The following is a 24,651-nucleotide window of genomic DNA, read 5'->3' as shown; positions in this document are numbered from 1 at the left end:
CCTGCAGATGACCTTGTGAACAAGGGGAGTGGGGGGCAAAGGCGTACGTGTTTGTTGTTCCACAGGATCTGCAATGCCTCGCCCAACGAGCCCCTGCCCCAGCCTGGATGTGAACTGGGGGCATCTCCTGTTAGCCCTGGTGGCAAAGAGGTCCACCTGAAGGTGGCCCCACCTGCTGAAGATCCTCTGGAGGACTTCTTCGTTCAACCGCCACTCATAGTTGTCCATCCCTAACCTGCTGAGCCTGTCCGCCTCCAGGTTGGATTCCCCAGGGAGGTGGAATGCTGAAAAGTGAATGTTGTTCGTTGGTGTCCACTCCCAGATGTCGATGGAAAGCCTGCTGAGAGGTGGGGACCTGGTACTGCCCTGCTTGTTAATGTAATGCATGCAGGTGGAGCTGTCTGTTTGGATGCAGACCGATTTGCTGCTGATCATCGGGAGAAAAGGTTTGAGAGCAATCCAGGTGGCCATCATCTTGAGCCAGTTGATGTGTTCCAGCTGCTCCCGATGAGATCATAATCCATGGATGCTGTGTTTGTCCAGGGTAGCCCCCCCCCTCCCAAATCCCTTTAGGGATGAGTCTGTGGTAATGGTGATCTGTGGTAACGGCTGCTGGAATGGCCTGCCTACCAGCAGGTTAGTGTCTGTACCCCACCAGACTAGGTCCTGGTAGAGATGCTGTGGTATGCTGACTGGCTCTGCCTGAGTGCCCTTCTCCTCATTTCAGGAAGCGCAGAAATGAAGCAGCAGCCTCCTCCTCTTGAGCCTCGTATGTGGCACTGCTGGGAGGCATGCCGCCATTATTCCTAGCAGGTGTTGGTACCACCATGCTCAGGTTACTGCTCTGCTGAGGAAATGCCCTGTGGCCCTCTTGATTTCTGTGATCTTGTCCGTTGAGGGGAAGATCCTCTCGTCCTCGTATCCCATATAAGACCCAGAAATGTCAGTCTGCATGGGCAGTAACTGTGACTTCTTGAGATTGATTGAAAATCCCAGATCGTATAGTGTGTGCATGAGAGCGGAGGCCGTGTGATGTACTGCACCTGGGGACCCCGCCCTGACAAGCCAGTTGTCAAGGTATGGATAAATGTGGTGGCCTTGTGCCTCGAGTAGAGTTGCCGCCACATTCATTAGCCTTGTAAAGACCCTCGGGCGTGTTGAGACTAAAGCGTTAGAACTCTATCCGAACTTTAGGAAGGACCGATGGGGTTCCCAAATCGGGACAAGCAGGTAAGCATCCTTCAGATCCTGAGAACACATGCAGTCTCCCTCGCACAAAGTCTCTGCAATTAAGGCTGGGGTAACCATCTTCATCTTTTGGAGGGAGAAGGGAAAGGTATGTGAAGGGCAAGCCTGACCCCCACCAGAGACTTGTGGATCCGGATAGACCTGTCACAACTTCTATCCCTCTGAGGCTGGTGCTGAGGAGGGGGACTGGAAAAAATCCTTGTTTGCTGCCTTGTGCTGCTTGCGCCTGTGCTGGCTTGGAGACCTGTCTGGCTGCCTACACCATCTCTCCTGTAAGTCCCTAAAGCCTTCAAAGGCCCGACCCTTGTCCGAACGGTGGTGAGCCTGGCTGTAGGTCTTGGGTGTGGATTTTGTTAAAATAGGCAAGGATTTAGCTGTCTGGGAGCTATTCTTTTTCTTGTCGAGTTCATCGGTTGTCGAGTGTAACCAGTCCCCCCTTCAAACGGCAGGTCGAGGATGCATTCATGCATATCAGGGTTGACTTTTGTCGCCTTGAGCCAAGGCATCCTCTTCATGTCGGTGGCGATGCAGATGGCCCTACCTGAGGTGTCAATGTGTTACTCCATGATATCCTGGGCCACAATTTTCACCTCTGCCAAACCTACCTTGAACCGTGCCTGGCTGTAGGCAGGAAGCTCTGGAAGGAAGTCTGCATCTCCCACCACAACTTTTGATTAACAGCAGCCAACATGGCATCAGCGTTTGCCTGACGCAGGTGCAGCATGGCATTTGAGTAGATATTTTTGCCAAAATGACTCCACAGCTTTTCCTACTTGCCCAGGAATGATGAAGTGGATGCCACTCGGGAATAATGCGGTTTGAAATATAGCGATGCAGCTGCTATAACAGATGAATGTGGCTAGGGGTGCACTGACAATAAGAGGGAATCCTCCTCCATCTGCCTGTATTTGGCATCCAGGCGCTTGTTGGCAGGCTGGGTGTAGTGTGGCTTGACCCAGCCCTTTTTGGCTAAGGATGCCACGTCCTTCTGAAGAGGGATGCCAGTTCTCGTGGGTAGGCGAAATGTAAGCACTTCGGCCAGGGCCCCCGCCTCATGTTGCTTAGCCTGTAGTTTAGGGGTGCCTTGATACTCTGCCTTCCTCCTTGTATGTGTCCGCTGCTGTGTCCTGCAGATCTGGGGGTGTAGGAGGAGTGCTGGACACGGGCAGCTGTAGCTTGCTGACTGGCAGTGCCGGGGGCTGAGCTGGACCCAAGGCCTGGACCCCAGTTGGAGCTTTACACCCTGATTACACCCCTGAGGATGGTGCCCATCTGTGGCAATCTCATGAGGCTGAGGAACTTCTCTAATAACCTATCCTCGCAAGCATGCAGGGTGCCTGAGGTTCTAGGACCGCCTGAGGGCGTAGGGGCTGGACCCTGCGACTGCAGTGTCTTTGGCGAGATCTGTCCGCCAAACTGGGGGATGCGTACCTCCCGTGCGAAGTGGAGGGATTAGACGTGGACCAGGTAACAGCCGTTGCCAAATCCCATCTCGGTGTGCGTTCCCCTGCCTGATCTCTGTGCAGAAAAGACTCTGGGTGAGCCGCCATATTGTCTGGCCGGGTGGCCATTTAATCCTGCTCCACGCCACGTGCCTGAGACGTAGTCCTTGCTGAGCTGGGTCCAGTCTCCACCTGCACGCTGAATAGCGAAGGCTCAGACCTTCTCTGCACCTCAGGTTGAGACCTGGGAGGCGGAGTGCCCTCGGCCATGGTGCCGCTAGTCCTGCGTACATGGGTAGGGTACTAGGGCGAACCCCTTTGGATCGGATCCCGGTAATAGTGCCTTGCAGCCCCTCAGCTGTGGGACCGGTAGGATCTTGCGACCCCTCGACCCGGTAGCTGGAGTAGCCTCGGTCCCCTTGCTGGTTTAAGGACCTGGGAGGTCCCTCTCACTTGGGCGTTACCTGGGGAAGTACTCGCCCTTACAGGGTGCAGAAGAGAACAGAGCACCTACCTTGGGCCTGGTCTTCCTCCTCAGGTATGCTTTGACATCCTCTGGATGTCATCTTTCAAAGAGCTCTCGCCACCTGGCCAACTGATACTTCAGAGCATTCGGGGTCAAGGCGGAGCACGCGCAACAGCCGTCCCAGCCGTTGCCTGGGTCAAGGCACGAGAGGCAGAGTGCGTGAGGGTCGGACATAAGGAAGGAATTCTTGCAGGCTGGACACGTGCTGAAACCCGCCGTCGTCGACATGCACCAGGGAGGAGCGTGGCACCAGAGGACAGAGTAGTACCTGACAATTGGAAGAGAAAAAAAGAGAATAATTTCTTCCGGGGAAGAGCGCATGGAATTACAAGGCAGGAGGCCTAACCCATGAGGGCTGGTGAAAGCGGTCCGTTCCGGAGGGTGGAGTCCGGGGAGCACATGCTCCCAGGGCCGCGCCCCCGCATGCATCTAAATTTAAAGGGGGAAGAACATTTCTTCTGGTGAAAAAGGTTCTGTTTCCCGTCCCTAGCAAGGGACGCCCATAAAGTATGGAGGAAAGGGGACAGGACGTAGGAGTACTAGACTAGACCGTAGGGAAGCTAGCTATGTTGGGAGGGCTGGTACAGTTACTGTTGATCAATTGTTTGTATGAATTCCCATTAGAGAAGAGCTTTGAGATTGACTACATTGCTTAAGTTTTTTAAAAAACTTTATATGTAAATAATGATTTGGTTGAACAAAAAAAGTATACTCCATATTAGGCCTACGCTACCTTTTCCGCTGCTAGCTGACTCACCTGCTATTGCTTGGCCGTTACTATGTTATTTGAGCAGAGCCTTAAAAGATTAGAAATGTCTTGTTGTAACTAATATAGGGATGTATATACTGTAACAAGTCCCAGGGTTTTGTCGCTGCTCCCATGGGGGGAGCCCCTCCCCATGAGGCCAGGGGCCTTCACTTGCTCTGTCCATACTACATGGATATAATATTGTATGCCAGGATAGACCAGAGGGGAAAGGAAGGGCATAGACATGATCTATGAAGACACCCTAGACTTATGGAGAGTTGATTGAATAAATGTCGAGAGTTGTGACACCCTCCATGTCAAAGTCAGAACTGTCGCTGAGAATACTATAAATGTAATTCTCGTATACCGTCCCCCTCACTTATGCTGGACTTTACAAATCAGTTATGTGATCTACTTTTAACCTTTTCAAAACCCCGTTCTAAAACTGTACTACTAGGGGATTTTAACTATTGGCTATCAGATGGGAGTGACACGCGAGTCCCTTGATGAACCTCTTACAGATCTGGACTTCATTCAATTTGTGAAAACTCCCACGCATATAAAGAGGAACAGGCTGGACAGGATAGTAAGGCATAATGTCACCCTAGCTAACCAGAATATATACCCCGGCCGGTGGTACTGTTGCTCAAGCAAAAAAAGCGAATACTTTGAAAGACCTTGTTATCTCGGACGCCAAATGCAGAATATGGAAACCAGAAGAACAATGCTCTTTCAAACCTTTAAGTGAACCTGAGCGGGCCTTGATTATTGAAAAATTAAAACCCACGAACAGCAAAAGGGTTGTTTGTCTGCCCTGGCCATTAAGGCATGTGCCCCTGCATTAACCTTGACATTATGCAAATTTGTGAATGCATCTTTTAGAGATAGTTCTGTCCCAAGAAGTATTAAGAACTCGTGGATGGCACCCTTGTTTAAAAAAAAAAAAAAAAAAAAAAAAATGGTCTCTGTCCTGAAGATCCTTTGAATTATCGCCCCATCTAAAACTTTCCTTTTCTTCTTAAAATCCTAGACTCAGTGCTTATTCGCAAATCCTTTTCCAGCCGAGATGTAATAACATTTTGAACTAATGGCAATCTGGATTCGGAGAGTGTCATGGGACGGAGACAGCATTGCTGGACCTTAAATCCAGGCTACTCCGTCACTTGGACCAGGGAGAAACAGCCATGCTCATGCTCCTTGACCTGTCTGCCGCCTTCGACCTGGTTGACCATGCATTGCTGGTCACCAGGTTGGAGGAGGTGGCAGGATTTTCTACACCAGCAAGACAGTCGGTTAAATCCTTTCTTCATGAACGCCAGTCTAGAGTGATCAGCACTCTGGCGGATGCCAGACCTACGGAGCTTGTTCAAGGAGTCCCACAGGGGGCCTGCCTGTCTCTGTTGTTTTATAACTTCTTTACAGTCCCGTTTCTCGATTTCATGGAGGATAACAAAATCGATTACCAACTACGCCGATGACACACAATGTGTCATCCCCCTGTCTGTCAACTTTGCAGAGGATGAACTTAACTTCAACCAGGTCTATTGTCTAATACAAAGTTGGATGTGCAACAATTGCTTCTCACTTAACGCTAGCAAAACCGAGCTGATGCTAGTTGGGGCTGAAGCTAAAACCTGTAAAATGGAGGTGGAATATGCTCAGCTCCAGATTGATGGCTGTATAATCAAAACCAAAAGTAACTTCAAGACCCTTGGGGTCTACCTCGACCAGAACTTGAATATGAAAGCCCAGGTTAGTAGCTTAGTCTCTTCGGCCTCTTATTATATCAAGTTATTGACCCACGCATGTCCATTTATCTCAAAAGAAAATCGGGAAATATTAGCAAGAACGCTGATGGGATCAAGAATGGATTACTGCAGTAGTCTACATATTGGCCTGCCAAAAACATAGGCTTACAGACTTCAAGTTGTGCAAAATAATGCAGTCAGAGTTATTATGGACCGCAAGAAAAGAGACCAGATATGAGGCCAGAAGAAGCCTCCATTGGCTTCCGATTAAAGATAGCATTTTTTTCCGTCTCGTGGCGATCGCCCATAAATGCTTAAGAAGCACAGCTCCAGTGTATTTGAAGGAGGAATTGATTATTAAATATAATGCTCATAATTTGAGATCCAATAACTCCACTCAATTGAAAATCCCTGCTTGTAGATTGGCGTAGGTTAAGAAAGGGGCTTTTTATGCAGCTGCACCGGCTGCATGGAATAGCCTCCCGCTGAGTCTGAGAGGAACCCTCAATCACAATCTTTAGGAAAAGACTTAAGACACTCTTATTCAATTAACCTGACTCCTCCCTTTTAGCACTGTTTCTTAGATGGGTTTCTACCCTCTCCTCTCTTTATTTATTTGTTTTTGTTTCTTTGTCCCTGTCTTCTAGCACCCTTAAGCCTCTGGGTCAGTGGTTGCGATATACAAATTCAGTAAAGTAAAGGACGTAGGAGTACTAGACTACACTGTAGAGCGGGTAGCTATGTTGGAAGGGATGGTACAGTTAGTTTGTATGAATTCCCATTGGAGAATAGCTGTGAGATTGATTACATTGCTGATGTTGATTTTGATGTTTATATGTAAATAAAGATTTGGTTGAAAAAATATATATATACTCCATATAGGCCTGCGCTACATTTCCTGCTGCTAGTTGACTCACCTGCTAATGCTTGGCCGTTACTGTTATTTGAGCGGAGTCTTACAAAATTAGAAATGTCTTGTTGTAACTAATATAGGGATGTATATGCAGTGATGAGTCCCAGGGTTTTGTCACTGCTCCCATTTGGTCACTGCTCCCATTGGGGGAGCCCCACCCCATGAGGCCAGGGAGGTGAGGCCGCTAGCTGATAATCCTCCAGGGGGGGTGGTAGTCAGTGAGTGGATATCATGGGGAGGGAAACCCTCCATGGGACCAGTGACCATAGCCTTGGACGAACACAGTATTGACCCCCTCCATTATAGTCCCCATTGTCCTTGCACACCACTCAGCCCCCTCCACCCCCCGCCACCCTGTAGCCCCAGATACCTTTGTTTTTCATTAGAATAGAGGATTTCATTAATAATACTGGGACAAGGAAGAGTGAGGCTTACCCAGGAAGAATACAAATAGTCATTCGGGCGAACATCGGACAAGAAGGCAAAAGCCCAAGATACACAGTTCAGCTTACTAGAACCAGCCTCAATTAGAAATAGCATGAAGTTACTGTATACAGAGTCAAGCCAGCCCTGGAGGAGCGAGGAACCAGACGCTTGTTCCGTGGCGAGGAACCCAAAAAAAAGAATCTGAGATGCTGTGTGTGGGTGTGGTCCCCTAATTGCCTCAACCCAAGCAGGCCCACCACCTGAGGAACGAGTTCACGTTTTGTATGTAAAGCAAGTTTATTGTGCAATTGTCCGGGAGGCAGTTAGATGGTGCCGTGGAACCAGTCTACCCCAAGTCTCAATGAACCACATAAGTCGACGGCTTATGTACAATTTTTGCAACAGTTAAAACACTCCCAGATACTGTTACAATCCACCCCCCCCCCCCCCACATGTGATTGGGCAAAAACCTCTTCAAAGAAATCCCATCTTTCTCCAATTCCTACATTCTCATTGGTAGCCGTTATCTTAACTACCATCTTCAGCTCATGTGTCGAACGCACCTCCTTTTGGGATTTGTTCGTGGTAGGTTATGACATTAACCAGTTAAACGTTTGTATGCAAACATAATTTGTTACTTGTAAAACTAGCTTAAGCCCTTTTAACCTTAACTCTTAATTGCATGTGCTTCGCATAAATACTTCAAGCGATATGAAGAAGGCTGAGTAAACTGGTTCTGTCTGAATTAACGATAACTATCTCATCCCCTGTTTCACTGTCCTCCATTGAAAAACAACTGTCCTTTCATTGCGCACAATGCATCTAAAAATACAATTGAAACTCCTGGGTTTTAAATCACTTTAGCCTCGAGCATTGATTCACCCCATGTTTTTTTATTGCTGGTCAGAACAATTAGTGAAAACACTCTGTCAAGCTCCCATGCATTCAAGAGATTACTTCTCAGACCCTAAAACCCAGGGACGGCTCCTTTAGCTGAGCTGACCATCGCGAAGGTCGAAGTTACTTATTTACCCAGCCTCTGGCCTCTGAAACGCTGCAGAACCAGTTTCTCAAAAGTCAACCCCTGACTGCTGTGTTATAATCAGTTTATAAAAAACCCACTGCATGTAGATTCATAAATCCCCTTTATATGTTTTCTCAGTGTGCATGCATGTTTTAATAAATACTATCTTTCCATTAGAGTGAATTCTTCAGGACTGGCCCCCTTTGTCGCATGTGCATTATTAAAACTCATTGCCTGCTTTGGCACGGAGACGTCTCTCCTTGAGCTAAAGTCAAAGCTGTTGGATCTCCTAGATAAAGGGTCTTTATCCCTGCTAATCTCTCTCGACCAAACATCGGCATTTGATTTGATCGACCACTCAATATTGATATCTAAACTGTCAGAGGTGGCTAATTTCTCACCACAGGCGTTTTCATGGATTGCATCCTTTCTTGAAAGTAGACACAGTAGGATCTGCTCGGAGATAGCAGAGGCCTCCCCATTCCAGTTCTTTTTGGGGTACCAGAGGGAGCTAGCACATCTCTGTGCTTATACAATATTTGTATGGCTCCCTTCTCCGACTTAGATGCAGAGGGGGTTATTTTCTCGAACTATGTGGACAACCCTCAATGTGTCGTCCCAGTATCAGGTTGTCACTCACAGGATGAACTAGAGCTCAACAGAGTCTTTGAACTCATTGAGAAGTGGATGCTCAACAACAACTTAAATAAGAGCAAAAATGAACTCCTGATTGTGGCCAGTCCAGCCGCCCTAACCAAATTGGGCAGTAAATTTGGTTAATTTAGACTAGGGGTTGAACACATCACCCCTGTCCCTAAACTCAAGATTTTGAGGGTCATTCTTGATCAGTTGCTTTCCATGAGTCCTCATGTTACTAGCGTAGTCTCAGCATCCTTGTACTACCTGAAACTGCTTTATCATCTCAGGCCACTGATCTCACAGGGTAGTGCTGCTACAATTGCCCGAGCTATCATCGGGGCCAAGATGGACTATTGTGGTAGTTTACTGGTGGGCATTAGCAAGCGCGATGTTCATAGGCTTCAAACTATACAAAACAAAGCCGCAAGAGCGGTGATGGGCCTGACCCGAAGAGATCACGTTACAGAAGCCAGGAGGTCGCTCCATTGGCTCCCTATAGAAGCATGTGTTAAGTTTAGGATCCTAGCTATAACCTTTAAATGTAGACCAGGCCTAATGCTGGCATATTTGCAGGATTACATCATCGACAAAGTCAATGGTAGAGCACTGAGATCCTGTGGACAGAGCCTGTTGCTAGTCCCCTAGTAAACACTAGTGTACGAGCGCGATACAAATAAAATATATCATTAATACATCCCGGGAAGCGAAAAGGGATAACGGAAAATTATACAGTTTGATACGAACTTTGTGAATGAACCAGTGGTCAAAGTGTACGAAAAGAAGTGGAACTATGTTCTCTACTGGCCTGCACTGCTCCCCACAGACCCCATTGCGGCCCCACTCCCATGCACAATATAAACTCCAAAACTCATGTGCCTGCTCTTTAAGGAAACGTCCTGTGCAGTGCACTGAAAGTGCACATTCCAACCTCTTCCTACACTTTTATTTTAAAACGAAACTGTTCCGGAACGGTTTCTTTTTCCAATAAAAGTATATGAACGGTAAAACTTAATTAAAAGAAGTAGTGGAGCTTTTCGTAGGTATTCCCATTGTTCGCCCACGTCTCATGGCGAGGTGGACATTACCTGTCTCAGATGCTCCGCTGGCAGGCGCTGCTTGTCTTGCTCTGCGTATTGGGTTCTACCTTGCGCATCCCGGAGTTCAATGATCACGTTTCGTTTTGCTTTGGCCAGTTTGGCTACTGCTAAGCTCACCTGGCTCCCACAGAGGTGTCGATCTGAACTGGACAGCTGCGGTCTCCACCAATGTGACACTTAGGGCCGATATGACAGACTGGACTGGCCCACCAAACTTCGTTTGCTTGGCCCGTAGGAATATTCTTCTGCAAATGGAGAAAGGGAATTAACCACCCGTGGAGTTGAGCGTAAATCCCCCCCACCCCCCTGTTCTCCCCACAGATCACCTTGAATGTCCCCTCTTATAGTCTCACCTGATGGTTTGAAAAGATGAGCTCTCCATCCTGCATTGAGCGCAGGGGCGTGTTGATAACCAGTTGCTTCACTGGCTCGAAGGAATTGGTGAGTTCCAGAACAATATTGACTCAGAGATTCCCGGCAAGACGCCGTAAGTATGAAGTTCGTAAGAGTTCAAATGCCTGACTTTCACTCTTGTCCAATTCCTTGCAGGTTGCATCTTGACTCTAGTGAAGAGCTCCTCGTGGCAACCGGTAGTGTTATGATATGGATTTGTATTTTCCAACACAGTTCGATAAAATAATGTCAATATGTAACATGTTGCTCTCTCCCTTATTCAGGCGCTGAGAGAAAGTATGTAGTCTCGGGGAATACCACCTCCGGCGGTAAAATCAGGTAAGTCTATTGTGGTGAGGAGGGTTCCCCTTGTTAGTCCCTTTGTTTCACCTTGCTGTCCTTTTGTTTCCCCTTAGGGGCCGGGGTTCGGCGAAGATGCAGTGGAAGCTGCGCCGACCCTTGAAGAGGAATAGTACCCCCGGTAGTAAAATCAGTTAAGTCTGTGGGGGGTAACTAATATTCCTCTGTGTATTCCCCTGGCTCATCTTGCTGTTCTTGTCTTCTCCTTAGGTGCCGGAGTGCGGCAGGAACATGCAGGAGGATGCGGTGGAATGTGAGGATGCTGCGAAGACCGGTGAGTTCAGCGCGGCGCTGCAGCAGGCGAGGCGACGTGCATAAATAACTTATTTCTTCCAGCTCAAAGGCGTGATGGATTGGGAATTCAGGTAAGGATCAAAGGTATTGGTCTTGTTCTAACCTTTTCCCCTTCTTTCTTCCTTTTTCTAGGAACTCTAAACTCGAGGCGGGCGAGGCAGAAGGCTGGATGCAGACTTGCAGGCACGGTGAGCGTTCTGCTGCTGGATGCAGAATAACGAGAAGCGTGTGCTGCTCTTCGGGTGTGGTTTAAATAGCCTCCAAAGTAGTCCCAGGTAAGTATTCCTCCCCAGCCCGCCAGAGTAAAAAATAGTCCCTAAGTAAAGTAGTCCCTTCCAAGCCTCTTTTGGTTTGGAGCTCTTGCAGCATGGTCTGCATCAGGTAAGTTTTAATCTATGAGCCTCGCGCCTATGGCGCCAGGACTGACTCTCCATATGAGCCTGGCGCCATATGAGCCTGGCGCCATATGAGCCTGGCGCCATAGGCGCCAGGACTGGACCCAAATAGCCCCTAGCAGGGGTTGTTGTGCTTGCTTGGGATAACTTGATGCCTGCTTCCGGGGTTGCTGGACTTGGTCTGGGTCCCCGGGGGTAGGCATCATGACAGCTACCAATAATTTGTTTGTTTTATTGTTTTTGGCATAATAGAATTGTGTGTTCGGCGTAGTGGGCTTCGATCTTTTTCTGTGCTGTGCGAAAGGCATGTTGGGTTCACAGAGACCATCCTTTTTCTTTATGGGTTTGCTCCGCTTTCCGGAGGTCGTCTTTGAGGGCCAGGCGGGTTTGACACCTAGCTTTGTGGAAAAGCTACTCCTTGAGCTATCAGTTCCCCCACGTATGACCGCTTTCATGGCATCCCAGGTGTTGGCGGGAGAAGTGTCTGCTGTAGCGTTTTCCTGGAAAAAGTTCTTGATCGTGGTTGCATTCGAGTCCCTAAGCGGAATTTCGTTGAAGATTGGATCATAAAGTGTCCATCTACATTGGGCAGGGCGGGGGGGGGGTTCCTGAATCCGGATTTCCAAAGTCACCGGGCCGTGGTTCGACAGAATCCGTGGGCCTTGGGAAACGTCATTGGTGAACGAAAGAATCTGGGGGGGGGGGGCACCGATAGGTCAATTCTAGAGAATGTTCTATGAAACGTAGGAGTAGAATGAAAAGTCTTTTTCTGAGGGGTGGAGAACCCTTAATGCGTCTACCACCTCCAACGTTCTGAATAGCTGTAGGAGTGCTAGGGCTGAGGTGAAGTCTCCGGGTGATGAAGGGTGGGATTTGTCTTTTGTGCGATCCGGAACTCCGTTGAAGTCGCCGTCAATGATAACTTGGCCCTCCACGAAGGAGGGGAGGGTAGAGCACATGGCATCGTAAAAGGCAGCTTGGGCAGTGTTCGGAGCGTATATTGATACAATGGAGTATAGCTGTCCGAGTAGCAGGCATTTCACAGCAACAAATCGGCCATCCGGGCAGAGTTTCATGTCCAGTATCTGGGGGTCCAACCCCTTCCTAAAGAGAATGGCAGTGCCCCCTTTCTTGGAGTTCCCAGATGTGCAGAACTGTTTCAGGAAGAGGCGGGAGCGTAAGCGCTCGGCTGGCAATAAGTGCGTTTCCTGCACCATGGCCACCGCAGCATTTTCGTCTTGAAGTTTTTGCAATATCGGCTTGCGTTTGGCTGGGGAGTTTAGTCCTCTAACATTCAGTGAGACGAATTTCAGGGTGGAGTGATCTGGGGCGAGAATCAAGGGTTTTGTTGTGTCCGGAGGGGGGGCGGGAAACGTGTAGCGTCAGCCGGCATCTTGTGGGTTCTGTGGTGGCGTACTTCCCTGCCATTTAAGTTTTTGCTCCGGCTTCCAACGGGGTGGCAGAGGTTTAACTTGGGGGTGGGGGGGGGCAGGTTTGTAGGTCCGGCACCCACCCCTGGGCCAACGTGGCCGAGTAACTGTTGTTAGCCAACATGGCTAAAATTGTAGGTATCGCCTTCCAAGGACTTAGATGGATTGTACCTCGGAAGCGGGCATAGGGCGTGGGGTATGGCTCGTTGCCTCGATCGTCAGGGCATTGATTCGCTGTTCATGGACGACGGGGTTCCCTCTGGGAGGCTATTTCTTCCTTCTGAACCTCAGGACTCTGGACCGGGAATTTGGTGTAGCGTTGGGCGACCTTGGGAGGTCCGAGTTGGTAGTAGTCTCAGGATTCATGGGTGACCGAGCTTCAGGGGGGTCGTGTTCATAATTTTCTCTGCGTCTTCCAGGTGGCTAATCCTTCTCTGGGTGCCCTTGTAGGAGAATTGCAAGGCCATGGGGAAGAGCCATCGATAGCGGATTTGTTGGTCTTGCAGAAAGACAGCCAGGGGTCAGAGATATCGTCTTCTCTGGAGGGTGAGGATGGATAAGTCTTGGTAAATTTGGATGGGGGTGCCCTGAAAGCTTATTTCATCCCGGGTGCGGCCGATAGCCGAAATGGCTTCTTTTGTCGTGAAGAAATGTACTCTGGTAATGATGTCTGGTGGAGCGTCCGATTCCACTCCGCGGCGAGGGCGCGTCCTGTCTGTGCGGTCTAGGAGGAGTTGTGACTTTTCTAGGTCCGGGAGAAGGGTTTGGAAAAGGTCCCCCACATATTCCGCCAGGCTTTTATCTGGGATTCAGGTACGGACCCCTCGGATGCGTAAGTTGTTGCGGCGGGCCCTATTTTCCAAATCTTGTTGTTTGAACTCTCAGATTTCGCATTTATCCTGGAGGAGTTTGATTGAGCGCTGGACCTCCGCCAGAGTTTGGTGGATAGTTCCGACATGCATGATCTGAATTTGCATGTATTAAACTTAAAGTTCTGCAAGCTGGCAGATTGGACGGCGGTCTGGCTCTCTCGGTGTGGAAAACATATTATATGTCGGCACAGTTGTGCTGGGCCAAACGCTGGCTAGATCGGGATGACCAGGCCAGCTGGAGACCCACAGAACTGTCAGTACTGAAACCATATACGCCTCAAATCCTAGGGACCCACCATTGCGACCCCCCCCCCCCACATGATTAAACAGCACCCCATAATTGGGCCCACCCTCGATCAAGGGCACAAAATGCGGTCCCAGCAAGGGGCACTAACTCGACAGGTGCCCTCTTGGATCAGCATCAGGGCTATCCTATCTTGCCAAACTAACCAGAAGCTTCCCCACATCCAAGACACAACGTGGCCACATGTCAGAGTCATGGACCTGTTTGACAATGGGGTACCCATTACTTTTGCAGAGGCTAGACCGGTGCTGGAGTTGGCACTGACTCCATTGCAGAACCATTATGGTTACTATTCTAAAACATACCACAGTTGAGTCCAGACAGGCCTCCCCGACGGTCGGAGAGGTGGAGATGGGTCGGAATCCGAACTCATTCCCGAGGTTAAGAACATGTTATTCCAACAGCATCCCTAAGAACACCAGTCCCAACCTCACGCTAGCGTCCCTATGGTCCATGGACCTAGGGGCCAAATTCAACCCTAGTGCTATACATTAATTTTTCCAAGCCATACCTGCTGTTTCGTACTGCATTAAAAATAGGGATATCCAATATAAAATTATCCAACGGCTTTACTACACACCGAACAAGTTATTTAGAATGGGACTCATACAATCTATCCTCTGTTGGCGAGAGTGTGTGGAGGGTTGAGCACCGTGGGGCACTTGATAGTCCTGTCCTCACATCAAGGGTTTTTGGCCATCGATATATATTGCTGGATCAAACACATAAGGGGGATTGACATCTCTCCGATGCCCGGCCAACTACTGTTTGGGGTCCAACAGGAAAACTGGCACGAGGCTCGCGCTACACAGGGGTTTATACACACTGCGCTCTTTGCAGCCTGGAAATCCTTGGTCCTTGTATAGAAATATCCTCGCCCACCGTCTCTGGCCTCATGGGAGCCACTCCTGTCTAAATTGTGCTACATGGATCACGGTGCCCTAAAGCGTTTATCTAGACCTACACAAGTGGCTCACTTCCTAGAAATTGTAGAGTCTTTCATGGGAACCGCCTCTGCCCACAGCATTTGATTCCCTTTGTACTGAGTCCCCCTCGTGGGTAAACGTGGATCGGGCTTTCGTGTGGGAGAGGTGCAACACTACATGTCCTTGCACGGGGGGGCCTATGCACAGTCCTATTGGCCACCTCGCTTCCACCAATTATCTTGCACATTTGAACGCTTTCGAAACCATCCACTTCTTAGGAGACGACTGAGGGGGGAGTGGTAAAGGGGGGGGGGGGCTTGGGACGGGATGTACCGCTTAGCCTAGATACTGCACTAGGTGTGGTGCTATGTTGATTCAATACTGTATGCATACTTTGGTCTTATTTGCTGGTGTATCGCTAGGCTGGTTGTTACGATTATTGTGATCTGTTTATCTTGACTGTTAAAAATCTAATAAAAAGTTTATAGAAAAAAAGATTGAAATTCATTTCAGGAAATGTGTTAAAAGAATCCGTTGCTTGGTGGCGATAAGGAGAACTAGAATAAACTATGATTACAAATTAGGGTTCATTACCGACAAGCATGATAGATCCTCTCTTCTGGCAGTGGATTCACCCCAAAGTTGAATGGTTCACACCACCCATATGGCATGAATTCACAGTTTTGAGCAGGCTGTCCAATGTTTCTCACCAGTATTCCCTAAATGAGGATATGGCAATGCAGTTTGACTGTTCTTGTGATGTATCTTCCTGCAAGTGGATTTATTCATGTGAGAAGAAAACAAGAAATCCACAAGGGAACACATCCTTCATCTTACAAAGCCGGACTTCACTATATGAATCCCTGCTTCTACATTAGTGTTGAATGATGATCTGTATGTTTTTCAACTACCAAAGTATCCCAGTCTTATCCACAAACATCAGAAGAAATAGCCCATTCTATCCTTCTTTGATTTTCCCATTTAAACTGAAACTGTTTCAGCACCTTGGCCTTTAAGGCCTTGCCACAGGAACTGCTTTAGCGTATAAGTGAGTTTCCCAACACTGCCTACCATTGATGACTTTGCCCACACTCCCTCTAAAGCCTGACCATCTGGCCTCGCTGCAGAATGTTGTTAATTCAGTCAACCTGGAAATTGCCTTGAATATAGCAAGCACAATCGTGTCGGACGCGTACGTGGACGGTAATGGCCCACAGCTCGGGCCTAGGCACGCCCAAGTGAAGCAAATAGTTCAAAAACATTTCCGGGAGTTTGGCGCAACGCGTAGTACGCGAGCCCAATCTCCTGAAAAGAAAATGGCCACCGCCATGGGAAAAGGGACTTAGTCCCTTTTCCATTTCTATGGTGGCTGCGGGCGTGAGGATCGCTGGAACCGGAGCACACAGCTCCAGCCAGCAGGTGAGTGAGGGGATGCTGAAAAGCGGGGTGATCTCTTTGGGGTGGGGGATTGGGGAGGAAACGGAGAGTCTCCTTCTTGCCTACCCATATACAAGATGGCTCCACCCAGGGTAGGGCCTTGGGTAGCTGGCAAGAGAGGGCAGTACACAGTGTATTTTTGCCGGCTCTTCCAGCCAGCTGATTGGCTGAGCACCCTTGCCCATGTGCGAATATGTCTTTCGTGTTTTAGGCTCTGCAAGTCGATTAATCTAGTGGCAGCTTCTTTGGAAACCATTATTTTCATGTATGCCCCACAGTTTTGTTAACCTGCTTCTGTGCTATAGGAAACATACCTTGCTGCAAATGAGAATAATGGAAATTCTGAATGTGTTTTTCTTCCCTAAATGACAATGTTTTCAAGTGGGTTTTGTTAGGTAGAAACCTGTGCAGTTCCCTTAGGGACCACTACAAAAGATTTTGGACTACAGGTGGTTGGTATTAAACCCAATTGGTAGCAGTATGTACCACCCAGATTTACCTGGTAGCTCTGGCTGAGCAGTCAGACTTTCTCTCAAGATGAGTTAGGCAGTATATAGAGTATACACAATAGGTACAGAGATACAGTAGCACAAGCAAACACTGACCAGAGCTTTGGTGTAAAAGTATATAATTATTTAAAGACACACTTGTAAATTACACTAGCACACAAAGGTAAGTAAATTCAACACACAGTCACTATAATATATATACAACCCTAATTACTTATTAGACACGTCTTAATGAGAAATACCACTTATTTTCAGACAGAGGTGAGCGCTAAACATAAGATGGCACTCTAATAAGTTATATAAAAAGGGAGGGTAAAAGGCAGAGTTATGAAAGCACACAAATTTCAAAGAACCACAGTGAGGCAGGTTAGGCAAAGTCTACTGGAGAGCAAGGAAGTTCAGATGCCAGGCCCACTCTTAGAGACAGCAAGCGAAATGTGTCCAGGATCACACAGTGGGCTTATGCACAAAGAGTCTTTGCAGAAAGTTCACAAAAGATTGAGATCAAGTCAGGAAAGGTTAGTTAACAGTTCCCAGGCTAACCCAGGTTAGAAAGTCGAGGATTTACTGTCACCCCGAATGATCTGTCGCAAGGGAAGCCAGGCGGGACACAGTACCTGAAAGTGGGAAGAACACTCCAGCGGGGGCAGTTGTTCCTGGCAACGGTTGCAAGTCGGTGTTTCGTCCAGAGGAAGAGGAGCTCTCGACGTGGAGGAAAGCTGAAGGTCGTTGCGCTACCAGGGAAGAAACCAGCCATGGAGTTTCCCGGTTACAAGAACCCACCCTTTTCTTCGCGGTAGTGGTAAACCGTGGTATTCCGGTTGCTGGGGTGCTTGGCACGGGCAAGGCGGCCACGAGATGGTCCAGGAAGGCGAAAAGACGGGCAAACTGGTTATCCCCACCAGTCAAAGGAAGAAGACTCTCCGGACTGGAGATCTCCTCTGTCGTCGGGAAAAGTGGTGAGACGGTTCAGCAGGGCTCCACCGGTGGCGGCGTCGTTGCAGGTCGGCTCGGCTTCTCCCTCCTCGGATTCTTTAGGTCCTGTAGCGACTTCTGAAGTTCCAGTCCCCAAAGCCCTGCTTTTATGCAGAAAACCCCCATTCATTCAGCCTAGCTGTCACTCAAACATGCTAAGTGGTGAGCCGGGCGGCTCACCACTTGGGCCAAACACACAAGAGTGCGACTTGTTTTGCCGAGGCAACTCAGTCCAGGGTGCCTAAACCCCCTCCTACACCCCCTGTGGCACCCAGACAGAGTGGCACCACTTTTGGAGGCTTCTGTGGAGAAGCCTGCCAAAAAGTGGAACAAAGGGCTCGACTTGGGTTGGAGTCACAGAAGCGAACACAAACGCCATTTTGGAACCAAGTTTCGGCAAAAAATAACAAACGGTGAATTTATATTAATTTAATAAACCGGCGGTATGTTCGAGGCTATTTTAAAAAGTGGTAGCCTCGAACAATGGGAAAATCCCATAGGAATATATTTGTGGTCGAATATAAAAAGTAGTATCCACTGCCACCAGCCAAAACTCGGTCGGGGGGGACTGGACAGTGCCCCCTCGAACAACAGACCCCGGGGCAATTGAATTGCCCCGACCGGTACTTCCACAATAGGATGGTTTGTACTGGTTCTGTTCACAATTTGAGACTAGTAAAGCCAATGGTGACTTTACATGCCCTAGGAGACAGTAGTCAGTCCCAGGGTATAGAGTCTATGTTTGGGGGTCGCTACGACACCCCTGGGTTACGGCACGGAGGCTGCTGTGTAACCCATATACCAAAAACACATGAAGCCCTATGGGGTAAAGGATCCCATAGCCCATAAAACACATACAAAGTCAAAGGAACGCCTCAAATCATGTCTAAGAGTGGGAGAAAGAGTCTCACTCTTAGCAGGAGAAAATAATAAACCCCAAAAATCCAGCAAAGCTGCTAGGGGACTCACTACGTTTGGGAAATTAGCCTTTACAGAGAATTCTCCCTAACAGGTTTTGATTGACTTTTCTACTTCCTTTCCCCACTTAAGACAATATCCTGTTTAGGTTGGACGTTATGTCTACACTGGCTCATAATCTGTTTGAACCATATCCTTGATTGGAATTAAGATGGTGGCATAGCCTTGCTTGAAGGAGTTGGGTCTGCTTGCCAGTTTGAAAGCTCTAGGTATTCTGATCAGAGCCATAATATGCAGTGTTGTGTTCCTTTGTTCAATTATCATTCATACCTGAAGTTCTATAAACAGGTGTCTTCCTTGAATACCCGTTTTGTAAAATCTGTTCTCAGAAGAGGGGAACGTGTGAGCTATTCAAACAAATTCACTAATGTGACTTCAACCTAGGGAAAGCTAGTTTGATGGCATCTGTTGCCAGATGAAGGTTGCTCACATATTAGAGACACTCTCTGTACAGTGGCATCCTTATTCTTGAGATTCATGCGTTTGGGAGTCATGCACCATTGTTATTCTTCCGAATGCAATCGCTAAACCATCCACTTGCTCTGTGTCCCATGCTCATTGTGTTGGACATCCACTAGAACCAATGCAACGTTTGGCATAGCTATGCTGACAAACCTCCTTAGCTGCCAAAACCCCATTTGGTGTAGTGGAATTCCCAAGTACAAGAATCCTAAAAGAAACAGAGTGGCAGAATTTGAGTGCCAGTTCAGGTTACTAACCTTAATGAAATGTGTAGTGTATTCATCAGAACTTTTGTTTTTAACAAGGTACTTGCCATCCCCTCTTAAGTCTGCTCAGAAAACGGAGAACATTATTAAGGAAACAAGGTGATGGGCAGGTAGAGGAGGGATAGATAATGGTTGAGAGCAGCTTGAGTGTTGTAACTAATTTGTAATTGTCTCTCTTCCTAGGTCAGAATGCAGATCTATGTGATGGAAATCTGGTGGACATTGAGGCTAAAAAGCCAGAGAGTAGTAGCTCTGCTCCTATGACATGTCAGCGGAAAAGTGAGGATGATGTCATTTTAACCCTGGCATCTGCTGTTTTTACATCTTCTGCCAATGGGTACGTTATCCATGCATCCTTCAATATTGTTCACTAGCAGCCTCTATCAAGTGGGAAACTCAATTGCAATTCACAGAAACATTGGTAGCTTCCAAAGCTTTTACTCTTATTTTCCATTTCTGGCTGCATGTAATCATTGCTCTGGATTCTAAGAGGTGTAGGTTTTCACTAAGAATTGCTGATGGGGCCTAATTGAAAACATTGCACACCTGTGCTAATGTCCAAAAGACATTTGGGGAAAGCCTTAAGTATATATGGAGAAAGTAGATGTTGCCTGATGTATGGGGTAAGCGATCAAGTGTTTGCCATGGCCACTCTAAACCTTTCAGATGCACAAAATATAGCATGCCAACAACTCTGAATAGCACAAAACCTTAAAAGTAAATTTCCCGGTGGGGAATATGTGTTCCTCGGGATGCTTGTGTAACTCCCCAAAATGTAGTAATCCATCTTGGAAGTTAGTGTTCCATGTTTTTGTCCCAATGTCTAGAACAAGCCTCCACTGCATCTGCTGGAAGAAATGTACATCGCGAATAAGAATGGTGATTTCGAAGGGATTGTGTCCTCCGACGTATTCCTTATCTTGATAGATCATCTCCAGCTTGCTGGCCTCAGAGTTTTCTTTTCAGTAAAGGGCGCTGCGCGTCAATGTCCCTCGAGCCGATGTCCCCCGACAGCCTCCGTATCGGCGCCAACGTCATTATATGTATAAATAGACTTGCGCAGTGTACGTTGCGCAGTTCTGTTTTTCTGCACTTCGTGGGCCTTGGAATCGCGTTGCTCAGTTCGTTATTCAGAGAATATATTCTTCATCATTCCTCGAATAAACCAACTCTTACTCAATTGCTTCCTCATCCGAACCTACGACTCCACGGTCCGGCTTCAAAAAATGTCGAGACTGTGGAAAGAAAATGTTGTGGACAGATCCTCACAGGATCTGTTTGTGGTGCCTGGGATCGGAGCACCAGTGTTCGGAGTGCGAGGACTGCATGTCCATGACGGCGAAAGCCTTGAAGGAGCGTAAGGGGAAGCTTGAGAGAGGTAAGACAGTTAAAACTCCTTCGAAAGTTTCCTCGGCAGAGTCGAGACATCCGTCTCCTCGCCGACACAGGAAACCTAGGTCTCGAAGCAGCTCCCACCACTCTTCGAAATCCAAGCATTCAAGCAAGAGACGTTGAAGATCCCCTTCCTCGTCGTCTTCTTTTTCTCCGGAAAGAGTCACCTGCCCCACAAAACATAGCTCTCAGGCTGAGTGGGAGGAATTCCGTAAAAGGATGCTTAGCGTCTTCGAGAAAGCGGCCTCGACCCCCTCGAAGACAGCTGAGGGTGATACCCTGGGTGAAAGACCCGAAAAATCTAACCGCCGCGAGTCGTTGCACCCGGCGAAAGAAACTACTCGAGAGCGTCATGAACCCTCGAGAAAAGGCACTGTGCCATTGACGCCATCGTCGAAGGTCCCTTCGATGCATAAATCTGCGTCATCGACGCCATTACCGAAGGGCTCATCGATGCATAGGTCGATCGAATCGACTCCGTCTTCAACGCCGATGCTGAAAAAGAGCAAACCCACGGCCGTCACTACCTCAGTCAGTGGTCATACCCAGAGCCTCTATCATGACTTCGAGGTTTTCGACAACCTCGAGTAGGATCCCGATCATCTCGAGTTCTTCGAGGCCACTCCCAATCTTCTCAACGCCTTTTTCAGTGTTTTCAAAGCCTTCAACGTCTGCGTCGACGACGTTGACGTTTTCCCCAACCGATTACGACAAATTTAGCCCCTTCTGCTCTGGAAATGGGATTTAAGCCATTTCCAAGGTCTGATCTTTTCAGACCATTGTCTTCAATCTATTAGGAAGGGGAGGATTCAGATCAGGATTCAGATCAAGAAAGAGATCTGCAACACCAGAACCAGAGGAATTTACCCTGAGGAAAATAGGTGGAAGGACCTTAGAGAATCCCTACATGAGGCAAGTGGGTTAGATACTTCCCCAGAAATAGAATTTTCCAAACCACACCCAGGGGAACATGCTGAGACCCCTTACAGAATTTTAATGGGAAATATTATAGAATTCATGGGTTGGTCTACACCTTCACCTGCATTCCAACAGGATGACCTTACAGACATCTTAGTCAAAGGCCCACAGGAGGATCCTGTGGGTCCATTTCACGCTGCATTACAAAGAAAAATGTTGGCTAACTGGGAAACTCCTGAGGTTATCCCGGCGGTTAAGAAAAAGTTATCAGCCAAATCTAGGGTATCTACTAGTGACCCGGAATGTTTGTCTAAACATCCAACTCCAGAGAGTCTGGTTGTGCAAGCAGCAACTGCATCAGGCAGTAGATCGGCATACCCTATTGTTCCACAGGACAGGGATGACAAAAGATGCAATACTATGGCTAAGAAAGTTTTTTCTGCATGTAGCATGGCGTTGAAATCTATTAACGATACTTGTACGCTCGCAAGGGTCAGCCATACACTTTGGCAGTGTGCTTCATCAGCGGCTGACTGCCTCCCAGAGGGAGAAGAAAGGGAAGCATTTCTAAATATCATTAACTGGCATTGATTCTGCTGACAGCGTCAGTAGGACCATGGCGGCAAGTACTACAACACGCAGATTTGCGTGGTTGCGAAAGTCTGGGTTTGCTCCAGATGTACAAGCCAGACTTTTAAATATGCCCTTTGACGGCTCTTCTTTGTTTGGTAAGATGGCGGATGACAGCCTAGAAAAGTTAGACATCCAAAGCAGCAGCAAAATCCCTGGGTGCTGCAATCCGCCAAACGCCATATCGCCCCTCAGGAACCTCTTGGAGAGGTAAGTCCTTTAGCTTTTATTCCGCATTCGGAAAGCGCAGAGGACAGTCTGTTCAAAGAGGTCAAAAAATATTCACCTGAGGTGGACGGGGTAAAAATACAAAAGCCGGAGCAGCAGCAGGTACCTCATTAACATCGGCACCTGCATCAGCCGCCTCTAAATCTCTCTTAGGACTCTCCTCACAAGACACCTGTAGGGGGCAGGCTAACTCAACATCTTTCGGAATGGCAGGCTATTACGTCAGATGTGTGGGCATTGGAGATAGTTGCCCAAGGTTACTGCCTGCCTTTTCTACGCATTCCTCAGTCATCCACCGGGGAACAGCTCTCGGAAAGTTCCAGATCCGCTCCTCTTGCAGGAAATTGTAGACCTGCTGGTGAAAGGTGCCATAGAACCGGTACCTGTAGCGGAGAGGAACAAGGGCTGGTACTCCCCCCTACTTCCTAATACCGAAGAAGGACGGAGGACTGAGACCTATCTTGGACTTCGGAGAATTGAACAAGTTCCTCAGGAAGGACAAGTTCAAGATGGTAACTCTTTCTCAGATCCTTCAGGCACTCCAGCTCCAGGACTGGCTGGTATCTCTGGATCTTCAGGATGCTTATTTCCTTGTGCCAATCCATCTCAAACACAGGAAATACCTGAGGTTCGCAATTGGCGACTCTCATTATCAATTTCGAGTTCTGCCATTTGGGCTGACCTCCACCCCGAGGGTCTTCACCAAGCTAATATCGGTAGTGGCTGTAAGTCTAAGGAGGGAAGGGATTCACATCTACCCCTACCAGGACGATTGGCTGATCAGAGCTGTATCTCCGGAACAAGCTTAGATCCAGCTTGATTATGTCTGCCACTTCCTTCACAAACTGGGCTTCTCCCTCAATTTAAAGAAGTCACAGATGATACCATCAGAGACTCCAGTTCATTGGAGCGGTCCTGGACACTTCCCTGGGAAAAGCCTTGCCACCAGAGGTGAGAGCCCAAGATATTCTGCAGATGGTCACCAAGTTTCAAAATGCCCAACGTCTCCCAGCCTTCGACTTTTTGAGGTTGCTAGGCCTCATGGCATCCTGCATCTTCCTTGTGCCAGAGGCTCGCCTGAGAATGAGATCTCTTCAGTGGGCACTGAGAACTGAGTGGTCGCAATTCTCAGGGAGAATGACGGACCTCCTTCAGGTTCCGGACAAGGTGGCTCGAGACCTTCAGTGGTGGGCCTGCTAGGTGGGGAGCCCATACCAACGACTTGACTATCAGCGGTCGTTGGTCTCCATCGGAGTCCAGACTACATATCAACCTGTTAGAGATGAGAGCAATTAGACTAGCGCTGAAGGCTTTTCTGCCATCTGTACAAGGGAAAAATGTCCTGATAATTACGGACAATACAGTGGCCATGCACTACCTCAACAAAAGAGGAGGCGTAGGATCACTGCCGCTGTGCAGAGAGGCGATGCAGCTCTGGTTTTGGGCAATCCAAGAAGGAATCTCTCGTCGGCAGTTCACTTAGCCGGAGAGAAAAACTTGACAGCGGACGCTCTGAGCAGACAGAGTACAGTCTCCCACAAGTGGGAACTAGCTCAGGAAGTCCTTCAACAGACCCTTTGGGGAACCCCTCAAGTGGATCTCTTCACCACCAGCATCAACAGGAAGTGCGATCAGTTTTGTTCAAGGGTATTTTCCCTGAGAGGAGCTCTAGGGGACGTGTTCGTTGTGGACAGGGAGTTTACACTTCTGTACGCCTTTACTCCAGTCCCTGTCATTCCTCAAATGATCAGGAGGTTGAGAAGGTTCCAGAAAGCCATGATCCTAATTGCCCCGGACTGGGCCAGGAGAACGTGGTACCCGGACCTTCTGGACATGTCCATCTGCCCTCCAATTCGTCTTCCACTCAAGGAGAATCTTCTCTCGCAGAAGGGAGGTCAGGTTCTCCATCCAGACATCAGAACCCTCAACCTTTACGCTTGGTATATGAAAGGTTGAGATACAAGGTTTGGGACCGCCCAAATGACGTCATGGAGGTGTTGCTTTCGGCAAGAAGGCCAGCAACAAAGACTTTATACCGCTGCCGTTGGAACAAATTTTGCAGCTGGTGTAG

At 48.3% G+C, this 24,651-nt stretch overlaps 1 protein-coding gene across 6 annotated transcripts in view; it reads left to right on the top strand.

Moving 5' to 3' along the window:
- Positions 1–24,651, top strand: part of PASK (PAS domain containing serine/threonine kinase) — a 2,072,978-nt gene that overhangs the window by 950,129 nt on the left and 1,098,198 nt on the right. For all 6 annotated transcript variants that reach the window (XM_069618098.1, XM_069618099.1, XM_069618096.1 and 3 more), the window contains one exon: positions 19,596–19,749. In XM_069618098.1, the coding sequence (XP_069474199.1) occupies positions 19,596–19,749 (154 nt within the window). The remainder of the gene's footprint in view (positions 1–19,595; positions 19,750–24,651) is intronic.

The sequence above is a fragment of the Ambystoma mexicanum genome, chromosome 10 (assembly GCF_040938575.1).
Source record: "Ambystoma mexicanum isolate Mex_15411 chromosome 10, UKY_AmexF1_1, whole genome shotgun sequence".
Lineage (NCBI taxonomy): Eukaryota > Metazoa > Chordata > Amphibia > Caudata > Ambystomatidae > Ambystoma > Ambystoma mexicanum.
The sequence above is the reverse complement of the archived record's forward strand: the minus strand, read 5'-3'. Positions and strand labels throughout refer to the sequence as shown.